The sequence below is a fragment of the Artemia sp. Qi Xiang Cuo genome, chromosome 2 (assembly GCF_049724085.1).
Source record: "Artemia sp. Qi Xiang Cuo chromosome 2, ASM4972408v1, whole genome shotgun sequence".
NCBI lineage: Eukaryota > Metazoa > Arthropoda > Branchiopoda > Anostraca > Artemiidae > Artemia > Artemia sp. Qi Xiang Cuo.
In genome coordinates this window covers 2,382,463-2,398,900 of record NC_142795.1, presented here as the reverse complement: position 1 = coordinate 2,398,900, position 16,438 = coordinate 2,382,463, and the positions used below count along the sequence as shown (strand labels likewise).

Genomic DNA, 16,438 nt, shown 5'->3' with positions numbered 1-16,438 from the left:
ATCGGCACCTGACAAGCGGCATTTGATCTTCGGCACTGCTATTAGAGAACTTATCTAATACCGGTGCTAACGAGCAAACCTCAGGTTATTCTCTGTGTTGAGTGTGCTGCGTTTCATTATTTTTTGCTGACTCAAAACCTAAAGAGATCAACTGTTGACGGGTTGAGCCTTGGTCAAAACTTTAATAAGAGGTCACAGTCAGAAATATGACCAAACCATTTGTACAAAGAATGAAGGCTGCTAATATGACGAATATGGCATGACTAACTCTCTTCTCTAAGCCCAACTAATCCATTTCTTCTTTTGTCTTGATTTGGGTCTGTTTCTCTTTATATTCTAGAGAATGGTTCTAAAGTCCTTTAAAATTCTAGACTTAATGTAGACTGTATTCTAGAAATTCACACTGAAACAAAGTGCCACTTATAGATAAAATTGCCTTTAGGGACTTCTGTTATGCGCAAATTTATATCCACACTAGCACATGCGTTGGAATTTATGGTGGGGTTTTGGCGAATTCTGAAAATACAGGAAAAAGTAAAACTATATGAAAGATTTTGGGACTTATGATAAAATATTACGGTTTCCGAATGGATGGGAAGTTTGCGCCTGGTTGCATAGTATTGTTTCATATAATTGTTATAGATAAATTGGCTTATGACAGTTTTGTGTGAATATGATTATCTCAAGAAGTCTATAAGCGACAAAGTCTTCAAGTCTAAAATCTTTAAACTCAATAAGTCTATACGCGGCATATGTACCTAATATTGTTCTAAGACGACTGTACAATTCAATTCAATTCTGTTTATTACAAAATGATATAACACACAACATTAATCCAAGTGGCTGCCCAAAGAAAACAACCAGAAAACTGCTGAAGTACAGCAGTGTAAAGCACAATCCTTAGCCTGCATGTTCTTCTCTGAACGTCAATGTCCGCCTTTTAACAACACAAACAAAGTGTAATTCGTTTTTATTTTTTTATAAGCTCTTTTTTTCTATTCTTCGGTAGTGATGATATCTGGCTAAGTATGTATGAATTTTCACTGTTGCCTTTCGGAAAAATACCTTTTTTGATATTTTCGTTGGAAAAAAGAACAAGGAAATTACCCCCTTCCCTAGATTTTCAAGGACAAATGTTTTGTACCTTAATAGAAAAAAATATGAAAAAAACCCTTGCCCCCCCCCCACATATTTTCGTGAATTGGTGCCTCCCATTGGCAAGCTGTTTCAGCCCTACTCGGCGCCGACAATTGTCGACTTTCCAGTTGCCGGCCTAAACTATTACTTAGTGTTCATTATTTTATTTTAGATTATTTTTAAAAGTTGTACTAAATATGCCGGAAACAGATGTTGTTTCACTGATGTATTCATAATAGATTATTAATAGAAGGTTTTCTATTGCTAATTTATAGTTGCTTTAGGGAGACAAAGGCTAGTTATAAGCTTTTTAATATAACAACTCATTTGATGCAGGTAAATGTACGCGTTGTTACAATGGATGCCGAACTGGAGTTCGCCATTCAGCCGAATACCACTGGGAAACAGCTGTTTGATCAAGTTGTCAAAACTATTGGACTTAGAGAAATATGGTTCTTTGGACTTCAGTACACTGATGATAAGTCTTATACAACCTGGCTGAAACTTAATAAAAAGGTATTTTTTTTTTTTTTTATAATCATAATCGTGACAGCTCTTCCCTGTAAATGTCAGGAAATGAATATATATATATATATATATATATATATATATATATATATATATATATATATATATATATATATATATATATATATATATTCTTTTAAGAGCTAATATTTGATATCAATCGTAATTTGCGTTAATAATTTAGTAGCAAGATTTAAATTTCGTATTAAAAGGAACGAAGCCGTATTTCAACATTCTTGAAGGCGTTGCTGCGTGATACCCTGATATAAATGAAACTCAATAATCTTTTAATGTTAAATGATTAAACTTAAGCAGTTGCTCAAGAATACCTTATTTTATTTCATGGTAACAGTATAGGCCCAATTCAAAGCAAATGATCATTTCAACGTGCTTTTTGAAGCACCGATTCATTTCCAATGATTAGTTCTCTTGAAATAATGAAGGCAAAGAAGTAAAAATAAGGGAACATAAAATTTTCGTCTAGTGTATTAACTATACATCCCAAATTACGTGTTCTTTACTTATTTTACTTGTTCTTTAATTGCTTACTTGTTCTTAGCTTTTATTGGGAATCTACTATATTTATCTTTGTAAACTGGCCTAAACAAATTAAAGTATTTTAATTGTTTCTATTGAATAGTACATTATGAAAATATATACTACTACTACTACTACTGACAACTCACAGGGTTGCGTTTTACAAATTTGGGCTATATGTTTACACATTGGGGGGGGGGGATAAAACATAGCATATATTAAGGGGCGACCATACTTGAAGCGACCTTCCTATCTCTCCCATAGTAAGCGTTTTGAGTTTGTCTGACATTAATTGTTGAGACAGTTAGGCGGTCTCAGTCTTTTCTAATAGAATAGAATCAGGTGAACATTTTGATTTAGCAAAATGCTAAAGCCGACACCTATTTTTCCTGAAATCCCAAAAAAACTCAAAAACCAATTTTGGGTTTGCCTGCAAGATCGCTGCAGTCAATATTGTCGTAATTGGTACTTAAAAATACAGCAAAAAATATTCTATTGAAGCAGTGGCAGGATATTTTTATAAAAAACACTTGCTGAGTGCAGTCCCTTCGAATAGTTTACATACCAACGTTTCAAATTGCTTATCACCCGACAAAGAGTCTAAAATGCTTGGAATCAAACGGATGTGGGCACATAAATTATGCTGAGAGGTTAAAGCTTCCTTTTGTTCAAAAGCGGTCAGTTGTTCAAAACCGGCTTCCTTTTGTTAAAAAGCGTAAGGAACCCCTGGAAGTCGCCCTCTTCGAGTTTGTTTACTCAAGTCTGTGTGAAATCTGATACCTTTGTGTTTGAGCCTTTTTGCCGACCAGGAAAAGGGCTCGAATCGGCCAAAACGGCTTTGGATTGGCGTCCCCCCTTAAATACGTAACCTAACCGAGGTACCTTTTTCCCCCCTAAACCCCAAAAAACAATCGTTTAAATATTGTAACTCATTGAGAAACAACGCTTTGCAATCATTTATCTATAGCGGTCTCTTACAAATAGCCCGCTTGATCGGTTTCGTGACTGGTTTCCTTTATACTGTTTATAGCGGGGGGCCCGCATAATGCATCTGTACCAAAAAATCTAATTCGTGACATTGCTTTCCATATAAATTCTAACATTAAAAATCTGTTTATTCCTAAGGACAATTAAGTCTGCAAAGAAAAGCTGCACGATCTTAAGCTGTTTGGCTCTACATGCGTTTAGCTTTTTTTTGCTGATTTTCTACCCATGTCTCATGTCTTTAAATTTGGCGCCCCTTACAACCAACCTGCATATGGAGGTCTTTTTCAACTAAAAATCAAATTTAATATTCTTGTTAATATCCAAGAGATATATTGTACCACCGAAAAATTCAAGAAATAAGACTCCATTTTCACTGTCCTTGGTATCTGAAACGTCTCTAGTAATTAGTTCCATTTAATGTGTATTTATTACCTGAACTTACCAGATCATATAGAAAAAGCATCGTCATGCGCGACCAGTTAAACAGCCAGAGCGCACAAGAATGGTGGCTACAATTGCAGGAATCGTCAGTATAGATTACCAGGTCTAACCACAGTTTTGCCTGTTCAGATGTTTCGGAGTCTTGCGAAAAATTTCCTGGTGACATGGAAGGAGAAGAGAGCCAACAAGTTTTGGAAAAAAACGAGCCAAAAGGTTGTTTCAAAATGTTAAGAAACATTTCCTGGTGGTATCGAAGGAGAAATAGAAGGAGACTGCCAACATGTTTTGGAGAGAGAGTCAGAGAGTGAGCCAACAGGTAGTTTTAAAGCCTGAAGAAACACTTCCTGGTGGCATGGAAGGAGAAGAGAATCAACAAGTTTCGGAGACAGCGAGCCAAAAGGTTGTTTCAAAGCGTTAGGAAACGTTTCCTGGTGGCATGGAATGAAAAATAGAAGAAAAGCCAACAAATGTTTTGACCAAACACTTGTCAGCCCCAGTCTTTTGTGGATTAACTTCATCAACGGACATGAAAAAAAATAAAACGCAATGCTTACTCGTTTGCCAGGGTCAGTGAATCTTTTTTGTCCCCTTTTGCCACCCCATTTCATCTCAAAAGGGACAAATAACTGCCACCACCATTCAAATTTGAATTCTAAGCAGCGTGTACTCGCTTTGTGGAGCAAAAATTATTTCCCCCCCCCCTCCGTCACCAAAGAAAGTCTTTCTGAAAGTTTTAGCTCGTTACCCAACCGTAAAATGAAACAGCATATAGGCCTACTAAACTACGCATAAAATTTGCCTTCTTTTAATAAAAGCTACTAAATACTAATCATATGTTCTTTGAACTGACTGTCCTTTTAAACTGATTACAATACTGGCTCTCCTTCTGGCATAAAAATAGAACCTATACTCCTTTGGGTTGTCACAAACAAACGGATTGACTGTAAAAGTTCTTAGGAGAAATGAGCAGCTTCGGGTAATAATCACATGGTATTGTTTTCATGCTAGGAACTGGCTTGGTGTTACGGACACTTGCATTTATATAAAGTAAGATGCGTCTATGCCGTTTTGGCTGTAAATGAAAGGTTAATGTCATCTGTAAATATAACCTGTGTTTGTTTCCATTCCATTCCTGCTCTTTAGTTCCATCACTACGTAAGGAGTAGACAAAACTTATTTCTTTAATATAAATACCGAAAAGGGTATACTAAGAGGAGAATCATGATGCATTCCACTGGTAATTTCATATTGGGTAATTCCATACATGTTACAAACCTCTAATCTTAGTTCCCTTGCGTGCACATTGATTTTGGATATAAATACATGATGGTGGGCCTGTAAATCCTTTGAAATCACCTCCTCCCCATCCCCTGTAGCTAAATATCGGTCAAGTCTCAGATTTACTTAGTAATACATGTTTAAAAATGTTATATTTAATATTAATTCAGAAGTATTAACTATATATGTAACCAATGCCTTTTTGGTCTTACATTTCATAGTCTTGAAAAACTAATAAATAGTTCCAAAATATGTATAAATAAGTATATGAGTATTAAGGGGGAAAACTCATAACAAGATACCGAAGACTAAAATGAGTAAAATAAAAAATATTGAAAATGCTCTTTGAAATTCAAATACACCCAAAAAAATGTTCTTACTACCACAAAAAACAAAAAAACAAAAATTAAAATAAAAGCGTTGGGGTTGTTATGACAATCCATAATTTATCCAAAGACAACTTTTTGTTGTGACTGCCACATGTTTTACTTTTTATCTTAAAAAATAGAAATGCCCTTGTGGCGACAATAGGAATCTTTTTTAGCTTTTTGTGCATTTACAGAAAAAAAACATTAATCTTATTATTATTTTAATTGTGTTTGAAAAAAATTTAGCTGATCATTAGTAAGACGCTATATGAAATATTTATTTTTAACATTGATTGCGCTTCCTATTACTGATCTTATTAACATTTTGTTCGTATTGTGCAATCAGGAGGAAAATGTCTACCATATTATAAAAAGAATCTACCAAGGCAAAATGAAACCTGATCTGGTAAGAGAATTGAGGAACTGGTTTTTAAAATCCTTTTTATGTTGTGTTTTTCCAATTGCTTGGTAATGTTGATAATAGCTACGATGGTGTTCCTTTAGAGATATCTGTTCCCTTTTGGTTTTATATATAAAGGTACATAGTTGCACACGTATCAGACCTATATGTGGTGTCGGGTGGCTTAGGCTGGGTTGGGGTTTGTTACTATTCAAGAAAGGGAAATTTGGTGCCCCAATTCTCAAGCTATCTTATGAGGTCTTTCTGGCCAATCTGGGGCGGCTAAAGGTGCTTTGTCCACTTCCATAAGTTTTAGGATCTTCTTCATATATTTGGTATAATTCCCTGTTTTGTTGGTTTAAACGAACACCCCACTGCCCATGTAGCCTATGTAAAGGTAGGAATCATACCCTTAAGCTTTTTGGCGGAGCATAGTTACTGATCCATAGATGAAAGTGTGTTTTTTTTGGCTTCTAATTTCAGAATGTCGATATCTTGAATATTCAGTCATTAAAAGTTTGTTTTCCAGAATTACACCCTTTAGCACATCGTATGGTGAGAATCCTCCCTTCTGTCCTCCCTCAGTGTACTGGCGTGTGTTTGTGGATGCATAGACCTTTACGTACTGTAGTTAATGCGTGCTCACCTTATAGCTTACAGTTCATTTTTGTCGAATATGTCTTTACGTTCATTCTATGCAGTTTTTCAAGCAGCATCTTCGGATTGTAATGATAACTCCATTGCTAATGTTCCCATGTCCAAATAATAAAAATACACTTCATTTTCATTGAAAAAAGGACAAGTATCATGGGTACTGGCCTGGGGAAGTGGTAATGCCAGGGATCTGCCGCTCGCTTTTTGTCACTTTTTAAGAAGTGTCATTTTTTTCTTGTATTTGTCACTAAAGTCACTTTTTTGTTCATGTTTGAGTTTATTTTCAGCAATTTAGTGGAAATAACGGAAGGTTGGACATTCAGGGTCATAAAAAGGTAAGTTCACTCTTGATAAGTAATCTTCCCATAGCTGCTCATAGGCCTCTATTCACTGAGTATCCACCCAAATTGGCTGCTTAAAAGATGGACATTTTGGCTCAGATTATTAAGTTGTGTCTCCAGTATTTGTTTCTCTTTTTGTGTTTGGCTGTTGCCTATAGAGGACACAAATTAAGACCCATAAGTTTTTGGGACGTCAAAACGTAAGAAGGAATAAGTGTCTTTCATTGGCTTTACGAGTTTATACTTGTTTGCATAAATGTAAGAGTTGGTGAGAAGGCTTTCAAAATCCATTCTAACACCTGTTCCTTTTTCAGGTCGCTTTGAGTGATTGGTAAGACGAAATTTTCGGAACACTTGTTTAGTAGGGAAGATGGGACTGGACGCATAGTCCAAGAGTGGTGTGCCAAGAGTAGTGATGTTGATAGTTCATTTTACTGCAAAATATGCGAGAAGACACTCAGCTGCCAAAAAGCGTTTCAAGCTCTTCTTCAACATGCCGCCAAAAAAGAACACAAAATGAACCGGTCTCCTGGGCTAAACCCACGTCAACTCAGACTCAATGGATCAATTTCAACCGAAAACAAGTCACAAGCTGGAAATGCTGTACCAGAGAAGAAGCTTGAGATGTTTTGCCAGAGAGATGCGGCATTAAAGACAGAAATAATATGTGTCTTGAAGATCATAGCCAGTTCTACTGTTGCATCTTTGTGTGATTGTGTTCCCGATTTCTTTCAACTATGTTCCCGGATGCTGTCCCGGAAGGCTTCTCGTTAAATCCCAAAAATGACCTACTTGTTGACAGAGGCAATGTATCCTTGTTTTAGGGGAAATTTTGGTTGAAGATATCCAGATGTCTGACTTAGTACTGGAATGTGATGAGTACACAAACAATGCTGGTGCTGGAGTCACAAACAATGCTGGTGCTGGGGTCACAAACAATGCTGGGGTGAAAGACCTCCAAATAAGGGCCCGGTACTGGTCGAAGGAGCAAAAAACTGGTTATAAATAGCGACGAAGACCATACTACCTTTCCATCATAAACATCAACAACAACAAGAACAATAGGAAATTCTATTTTAGTTTTTGATCCTTCAAGTTTTCGCTGCTTCAAAAATTTAAACTAATTAGTTTTAATGGTTTTTCTTTATATATTTATGTTTTGTTTAGGACGACCCTTGGACATAGAGTTGAAATATTCATTCAAATATAGAATTCCACTGTCTTGCGAAAACAATTCCTTATTGATCTTCTTGTTGTTGACGTTTAAATCCTAGCTATTACTCGGCATCTTAAAACATTATCTGGGACATGATACTAGTGAAGATCTGAACAAGAAGCTTTTGTAGTGTATAGAAGATGAAGCACTTCCACTTGAGAAACTATTGATGCTTGCGAGCGATGGTCCTGCTGTCGATAAGAAAGTTTGGTCAATTGTTGACCTGGAAAAGTCAACAATTGACCAATTAACAAAATAAAAAAAAATAAACAAAGGTCCTTTAATATCGGTACCTGCAACATCCGCGCAGTGCATAATGGGTTCCAAAAAGGACTACAGAAACTCGGGGAGGGTTTGATAATTGCTGTTTACCATTTCTTCAGCGGATGGTCTTCTCGTTATGACGATTGTAGCCAGTGTCAGCTAAAAGTTAAGGCTCCGTGACATAAGCTCCTAAAGCATGTCCTCACTAGGTGGCTTATCATAGGAGAAGTTGCAGACCGCTTGACCAAGCAATGGCCTATTCTGATTGAATATTTTCTGGGATTCGTACCAAAGAAAAAGAGCTTAAAGCACTTCATTTAAAATTTGAAGTATTCTGATAATTGTCAGTTGGCCAAGAAAGCCAACAATGAAAGCTGAAATCGAGTTTGTTGTGAGTTCTGCAAATACCTTCATTGTATTCACTGGAGTGTTACAATGACAAGAGCCGTTGATGCATATGCTGAACTTAGAGTTACGTCGCTTATGCATAGTTCTTCTCGGACAGATTGTACGTGCTGATTGTGTCAACCATCACCTTGCTGTGGGGTTTGAAAGCATGGACAGTGCTGCAGAAGTATATCTAGAGCAACCTTGGTGTAATGAGCGGATCCTGGTAGCTCTTGCTTCTTCGAAAGTGACTCAGAAAGATAGGAAACTTCTTTCCTAGGAGTTAGGAAGCACGTCAAAACTGCTGTACAGTGTTTGTTGGCAAAATGCACTGTGAAAAATGAGTTTTTCCGAAGCCTTAGCTGCTTCAGCCTTCCCAAGCCAGGTTCCCAGTCGATGGGTTGCAGTGATGTTTTCTGCATCGCAAGAGAACTTCTGTTTGAGACGAACATAGAGAAAGTCCAGGGAGAAGTGTTATTATTACAGTCGGACCCTGTGTCACCACCCATGAACAGTAGAGGAATCAATAGCTATTGGAAAAAGATCCTAGAACTGAAGACGCCTGTTGGTGATGTGAAATATCAGGCCTTGGCTCGAGTAGTTAGAGCAGCTCTTTCGCTCGACCATGGAAGCGCAGACGTGGAGCCAGGATTTTCTCGTTCAGCTCAGATGATGACTAGCATGTAAGCCCGTACAGAGGATCGGACCCTAAACGCTAAAGCTTTTGTTGTTGTTGCTGATGCACTGTGCAACTTTGAAAACAAACCCTAGCTTGTGCTGATCACAAAGAAGCTGCTATGTTTTGCCAAATCAGCTAGAGCTAGCTATGAACTTAAACCTTATTGGACAAAACCAGAATGAATTGGAAAAAGAAAAGCTTGAAGCTGAAAAGAAAGATGCTGAATTGGCAGTCCAGGACCTGGTCCAGAGGAAGCAGAAAATAGGGGAGCTAGAGTCAGAAATTTTACAAAAAAAGACATGGCTTAACAGAAGAAGGAAATTGGTGAGACTCTTCTGAAAGAAGCGTCTGAAGTCTGGAGAATGTCTGAAGAAAGCAGTAGAAAAGAAGGGCTTTTTGAACATTGGTCTAGCTCAAAGCATGCTAGAAGCAGCACAAAAGGCTCGTTCCGAAGAAAGGGAAAGTCAGATAATGCTGAATATGTTGAGGTACTTGTTATGAAGAGGAAATCAGAATTGATTGATCGCCTTTCAAAATAACCTAGGAAGTGATAACGCTATTCACGTTAAGTGTGATTTTACCAGTAAATTGTTACACTTACTCATGGACGCTAATTGTTCGATTTATTCCTGTTCATAAACATTCAAAAGTTCTCTTTTACTGAGGTTGTTTGTTCCTTGTACCTGAATCGAAGTTGTGGTTTCATTAAAGTTCTCTTTTTTGTATGAGCAAATAAATTAATTGAAGATAAAATAAGACTTCCAGCCTTCTTTTCCGTAACCTCACGGGCTTTCAGAGGGTGATGACGATCATAAGGCAGTAACTGGGACTTGTGTAGTTCATCTGTCTGTTCTCTGAGTGTCTCTTAGTAAAACACTTTTTGTCACTTTTTTTAGTTTGAAATAACTAAAGTAAATTTTTTTGGGAGCATCGTTGCGGCTGATGATCATAAGGCAGTAACTGGGACTTGTATAGTTCATCTGCATGTGCTCTGAGTGTCTCTTAGTTAACACTTTTTGTCACTTTTTTTAGTTTGAAATAACTAAACTCACTTTTTTTGGGAGCATCGTTGCGGCCGACCCCTGCAATGCCCCCTATAACGTAAGGATATATTAATTAATTGAAGATAAAAAAAAACTTTCGGCCTTCTTTTCCGTAACTTCACGGGCTTTTAGAGGGTGGTGATGATCATAAGGCAGTAACTGGGACTTGTATTGTTCATCTGCCTGTGCTCTGAGTGTCTCTTTGTAAACACTTTTTGTCACTTTTTTAGTTTGAAATAACTAAAGTCACTTCTTTTGGGAGTATCGTTGCGGCCAACCCCTGTAATGCCCCCTATAACGTAAGGATACATTCAAAAATGTATCTAAATCTTGGGGAAATCAAAACTCCTGGTGGCTCTTGTCATCCATGAGAAATTGGCTGGCGGAGCGCGTGGCGAACGTTGTGATTTTATCGCCTCCTGAACAGTTTGCCCGCAGCAGTTGCGTTTTTTTTCTTATTTTTTTTTGCAGTTCTGTTTTAAATCTTAAAGTACTATTTTTGTAGGTGCATATGTCAAAAAGGTAAGGGTGGGATCAAGAGCAGTAACAAGAAAGAAGTTGTAAGGTTTCTCTTTCGTATTATGTACAAGAAGAAAATGTTATTTTCTAGAACTCCTAGGAAAGAAAATCCAGAAGCCTAGTTTTCCCTCCAGCGGATTCATTTTAATGCTATGATTTTTCGGCGAGGGATCTTTTGTTTTAATAAGAGAAGGGGAACTATCTCTCTGTGACAGTGTATGTGGTGTTTGTTTTTGCTAAAGTTACTGTGGCCATAGTGCGGATGTGGACGGTGTTAATTTATAAGGGAACTTTTCTTTCCTGTTCTGTGCACCCATGAACATTTATAACGATACAGTTTTCATGATAGGATTTTACCTTTTTACTATGCCTGGGTATTTTTTCGAAAGCTTGAGCATAAAACTGTAATCAAATTGTTTTGAACTCCACTATTCAAGCTGAGCCTCCTTGTTTTTGGTGGAGGTCTGCCTCCTGTCTTTGCGCCGCAATAACAAGCCTATTTTTTGTGTTTGTTATATTTCTTTATGTTTTCTTTCCTTGTTTCTTGGGGGTTAGGGTTGAAGAGCTGTTTGAAGGAGCTGGAGATCTGCTTTTCCATGTATTCCGAGATGACTTGTTATATCAAATTTGGTTTACAATTCCACTTGGTTTTGAATGGCCATGATAAAAGTGTTCTCGAGTGACGATCTGAAGGGCAAAATGATAATGTCGAATCTGCAAAATCATGTCCCACCGGTCTTTCTAGATTAACGGAAGACTTCATAAACTGCAACGAATTTTGAATTTTAATTAACTTAATTTTACTTCCGAAAATTTTCTTCTTGGCCAAGATTTTGGTTTTAAGAATAACGATAAATTTTCCTATTCCTGTAACAATCTTCAAAACCTTTTTGAATAGTTGCTAGGAAACGCGTTAAATCACGCTGTTCATTGTGTTGCGAAAACAATTCTTTTGTTTTGTCCTGTTTTTTCTTTCTTTCTATTTTTGTTTATTGGAAGAGAGTGTAAGGGTCAAACCTCTATTGTTTTTACGAAGAAAGTCGACCTCTGGCCAGATTGATGAATATCATATTACGTTTTGGAAAGCTGCATACGTTTTAGCAACTCTCACCTGTGGCCACTAAGGATATCTTTTGCCTGTCCTTGAGGCAGAACCTGTAGGGTCTGACTTAAGGGAGTTCAATATTCTGTATATGGAAGACTGTTAAATTTTTCAATATTTTCAAGGGTTTCCTTTCCCAATGCTAAAATATTTTCTTGAAATAATGCATGGAAGACTTAACAGAATCATTTTTCCACGGGTCCGAAACTGCTGTCATCTTGTTTTGCTAGCCATTTGTGTCTGTGATTCTAGCTAGGTTTACTATTTTATTTTCTGCGTTTATACAATGGTATCAAGTGTGCCTCATAAACCTTAATAATTCTCCTGTTGCTTAGGTACTTGGAGATTTCCTTTAGCTCCTTTCTTGTAGGGAAATTAGAAAGTTAGTTCTTGGCGAGAAAATCAAATATAAACGAAGTGAGGTACAATTTACTTTTTAAAGATGATCTGTACTCTTTGAAAAGCTGATGAATGAATGTTTTATCAACAATTTAGGCATTTCGAAATGCTAACAGTATCTTTGTTGTGGTATGTGCCAGAAAGAAATCTGAGGAAAGAAATGTGAGGCCGTGAAAATATGGGGTCGTGGACCGTCCAACACACCCGCCATCTCCCTGCTATTTATTATTATTATTGATTCGAGGCATAAAATGGGTTCATGGCCTATCCTTTTCCTCTCACCCACCTTTCCCACCGTCAAATTTCTAGCAGAAGTATAGGCATGTTGCCTCTTGTTTGTTCCACCCTTTTTGAACCGGGATCATGCAAGGATTTTTCCTTTTTTATGTTGCCGGAAAACAAAAGTGCTCTTGGTCCTTCCAACACTCCTCGCCCTTCCCATCTCAAAGTTTTCAGTAGAAAGCTAGTCGCACTATACGCTGAGTTGAATCGGTCATAAACATGCATTACTTTTCAATCTGTATGGTTTTAAGCCTATGGTCCTTCAACAACGCCCTCTACCCTCCCTCTTAGCTTTTCAGCAGAAAGGTAGGTATGTCGTACCTTGATTGAAGTGGAATACTGAGAGGGTTTTCAATATGTGTTGGTGGAGACACGCTGTAGGCACTTGGCTCCTTTAACGCCCACCTCCTAACCCCTTGGAATGCCTTTTTTGCAGAACCATCAACATTTTTAACCTTGTTTAAACCAGAATTGCGTAAAGATTTGCAAGGACTGATGTTTATATTTATTTTCTTTCCAAATGACATGATTTTACAACGCAAGATTTACTTAACTCTGTTTCCAAAGGACTTTTTTTATTGGTTTTACAGCAGGTTCTTTATCCTTTATTTCTCTATTCCTTTGGAAAAATGAACCTTTTCTTGGTCCTGATCAAAATAGCTTTTTTCATGTTCAATGATTTATGTTTGCCTCCTACTTCATTTGATTCCGTCCCAAAGATGAATGAAGCTAACGATTTTATTTCAAGTGTCGATAAAAAGATAATTTCTTAGAAGGTGATTTCGTAACCATTAAAATTGGAAAAAAGTCTTGACAATAAAAGAGACTAACGACGGAAATTTGGGAAACGAATACAAGATGATTAATGACAGTTGTTTAAAATGGATTTTCGTGTTTTTAAAGTTTTATTCTTTCATATTTTATTGATTACTTTATCCTTACTGATTAAACTCAAATGTCAGAATTGATTCAGGCATGGATCAAAGAAAGAACATCAAATAATAACATTTTCTTTCCCCTGGATCCATCTTTGGTTAATTCAAACCTGAAAGTGTGATGTTCTAAAGTTTACTTTTAGCTTTTTCAAAATTATGAAGTTCTTAAGGCAGCACCTCATTTTCGTCGGTGTTGCCACGTTGATTCTTGAAAAATATATAAATTCTTCCTTATAGATTCAGACATTAACAACATTCTTATTCTCAGTGACAACTACACCTTCAAAGGAAAGCTCTGACTTTTTAAACTGTTTAGTTTCATATTTGTTTAGCTTATTTTTTTCTGGTTTTTCACTCACGATTCTTTTTTTCAAATTTGGTGCCCGTTACTACCAAAAACTGCAAAACTCCATATGGAGGTCTTTCATTGGAAGTTTAATTCGTAATATATCATGATTTTGTTGTATAAGTTGTCAATTAACCAATTCGAACAATGAGATTTGATTTTCAGTGTTCCTGGTATGTCAAAACTGGAATTTTGGACCCCAAAATCTCCCAGGAAGCGAAAGCGTTCCTTGAAACATGATTTGGAACCAGCGATAACATTGGAACTCGTATTCCTTGCACTGCCTAGAGTATGAAAAAAGAATAAGATAATTAAAAAAAATGATTACATCAAAATCTCATGGCTGAAGGGGCGAAATTTCAATGCTTCTTCTTATTATTTGCTATCTTTTCAAAACTAAAGATTCAATAGCCACGAACCGATCTTTTTTCAAATCCAAGGTCCAATTTTTTGGCTTATAGTCATAAATTATCTCCTTGTGATCCTTTAAAAACTATATGTTAAAGGTTGTAACCCTGGGCCAGAATTGTGGCTTCTGCTCGTGAATTTTTATTTTGTGAATTAGAAAAGGTTATTATAAATACATCTGTAGTGTTCTTGTGAATTGCGAGAAAAAAAAATTTTTGGGGTATTTTTTTTTCTTTTTTGAGCTGTTGTTATTTTTTTTTCTTTAAAATGTGAATGAGCTGTTGGACTTTTTTTCTTTGAAATTCTGAATAAGCTGCTGATTTTTTTAATATTTTTTTTAGATTTGTTCGTGATTAACGTTTTAAGCTCACAAGATTGTTGGAAATGTAACTTCTCATTAAAACAAATCCTACGAATCCGTGAACTGAATTACCCTAGTTTTCCTCTTTTACCCTAGTTTTCACATTTCTCTGCTGTGATATGTTTATTTCTTCTTTTGTTATATGTGGGTTTTTATTTACTATAGGTGTGTAAACCATGGCTTTCCGGTTTAGTCTTGAGTGAAGTATCAGTATCTATGCAGAGAAATTTCTTTAAAATTCTTCTAAACGTGAGATTAGAACAAAAAGTAATAAGATAAATCATCAATGTAACAACTTTAGCTAACATATTGGATAATCGTTAAAATTAATATAATTTAAAGAAAACATTAAAATAATTGAGTTAGTTTCATTGAGTTATTTTCATTAAAATAATGAAAATAAAGTAAAATAATTGAGTAAATAATGTGTTTGCTTAACATTTCAGGTCTTGAGTCAAGATGTGAAAAAAGAAAGTCCCCTGCAATTTAAATTCAGGGCAAAATTTTATCCAGAGGATGTAGCTGAAGAAATTATTCAGGACATTACCCTTGTAAGTATTTTTAAAAAGAAAGTGACCTTTTTTCCCTTCAAGTGTAGGGACTTGAATCTCTACACTTGACATAAAATTTTTAATTAAGAGGCTGTATATTATTGCGAAAGTTGGGCATTTGAAAAGTAAGTCAGTGGTGTTACAACTTTTATTTCATCGTCGAATTTGAAGAATAGCACCAGAACACCGATACCGTGGGTGCCCATGTAATTTTTAAAGATGGAGGAGGGTCGAAATTAACACCCTTTGTCCAAAAAGAAACTACACCTTCAGCAGAAAATCAGAGATAGGTTAGCTGCGATAAGTAAAAAAAAGATTTTTTTGGAATCAATTTCTCCTTCATTCAGGTCGTTCATTGAATTATTTCACTGTCTTACTTTGTGGGCATGCTTATAGTTGTGTTCAATTTGTCTCCTTAAAAAAAATTAAATAGCAAGATGCTTAATTAAAAAATATTTACTCTTCATAAATTTAGTCTTTCTTTCCCATCTCCTTTGTCATGTTAATATTTTAGCCGTATGTTTAGATACTGTATAGAATTTTTGTTGTGATATATAGAGCTTTATCTAATTTAAATAGAATATATTTATATCTATTTGATATTATCTATTTTATAAATGTCGAACTACTCTATTTTGTCGAAAATCAGCTTTAAAAAGAGCTATTGATTTTTAATTCTGTGTCGATTTTAATTGACCTATCAACCTGGGAAGAGAAGCCTCAGGGTGTTAAATCAAATTTGTTATCAGGCACATAATTTTTGGCGTTTTGTCGCAAATCTTGACTTACCATTTTTCTTTCAGTGTCATATATGTGTCATATAGTGTCATATATTGTTCATTTAATTTTTCTATTATTGGTGTTTTCTCAATCCCTTTCACATGATGAGTTGTCGGGGCTAAGTTTTACTGAGCTTAAACTGAACATTCCACTTGGGTTTCAGCCGACTAAATACCCATTTAAAGTGGCACAAGATTATTGCAAATTTTGCCCGAGGGATTTTTCAGATCGTCCAGAAAGGTACATGCACAGGGTGCTTCCCCCTCCCCCAAAAGTCAGACCAGCGCGGCTATACGTATCGCCATATCATTCAAGAGGGTCAGAGAGAAACCTGTATTGAATCCATTTTGCAATCCTGAATCCATTTTGCAATTGGTTTTGGTTTTAAACAGGCATATACTGACCTGTAAATTTCCTTGCCTTTATTCCTCTTCTTATCTTCGTTAAGTCCATCGACATATTCGCTGATTCAAAAAATCTTCGCTTCTCGATGGT

The 16,438-nt window shown here is 36.2% G+C and overlaps 1 protein-coding gene across 1 annotated transcript in view; it reads left to right on the top strand.

Annotated features, from left to right (window-relative positions):
* LOC148954795 (moesin/ezrin/radixin homolog 1-like) overlaps positions 1–16,438 on the top strand; it is a 91,940-nt gene that overhangs the window by 54,510 nt on the left and 20,992 nt on the right. The window contains exons 3-4 of the mRNA XM_089105158.1: positions 1,474–1,653; positions 15,059–15,163. Coding sequence (XP_088961284.1) covers positions 1,474–1,653; positions 15,059–15,163 — 285 coding nt within the window. The remainder of the gene's footprint in view (positions 1–1,473; positions 1,654–15,058; positions 15,164–16,438) is intronic.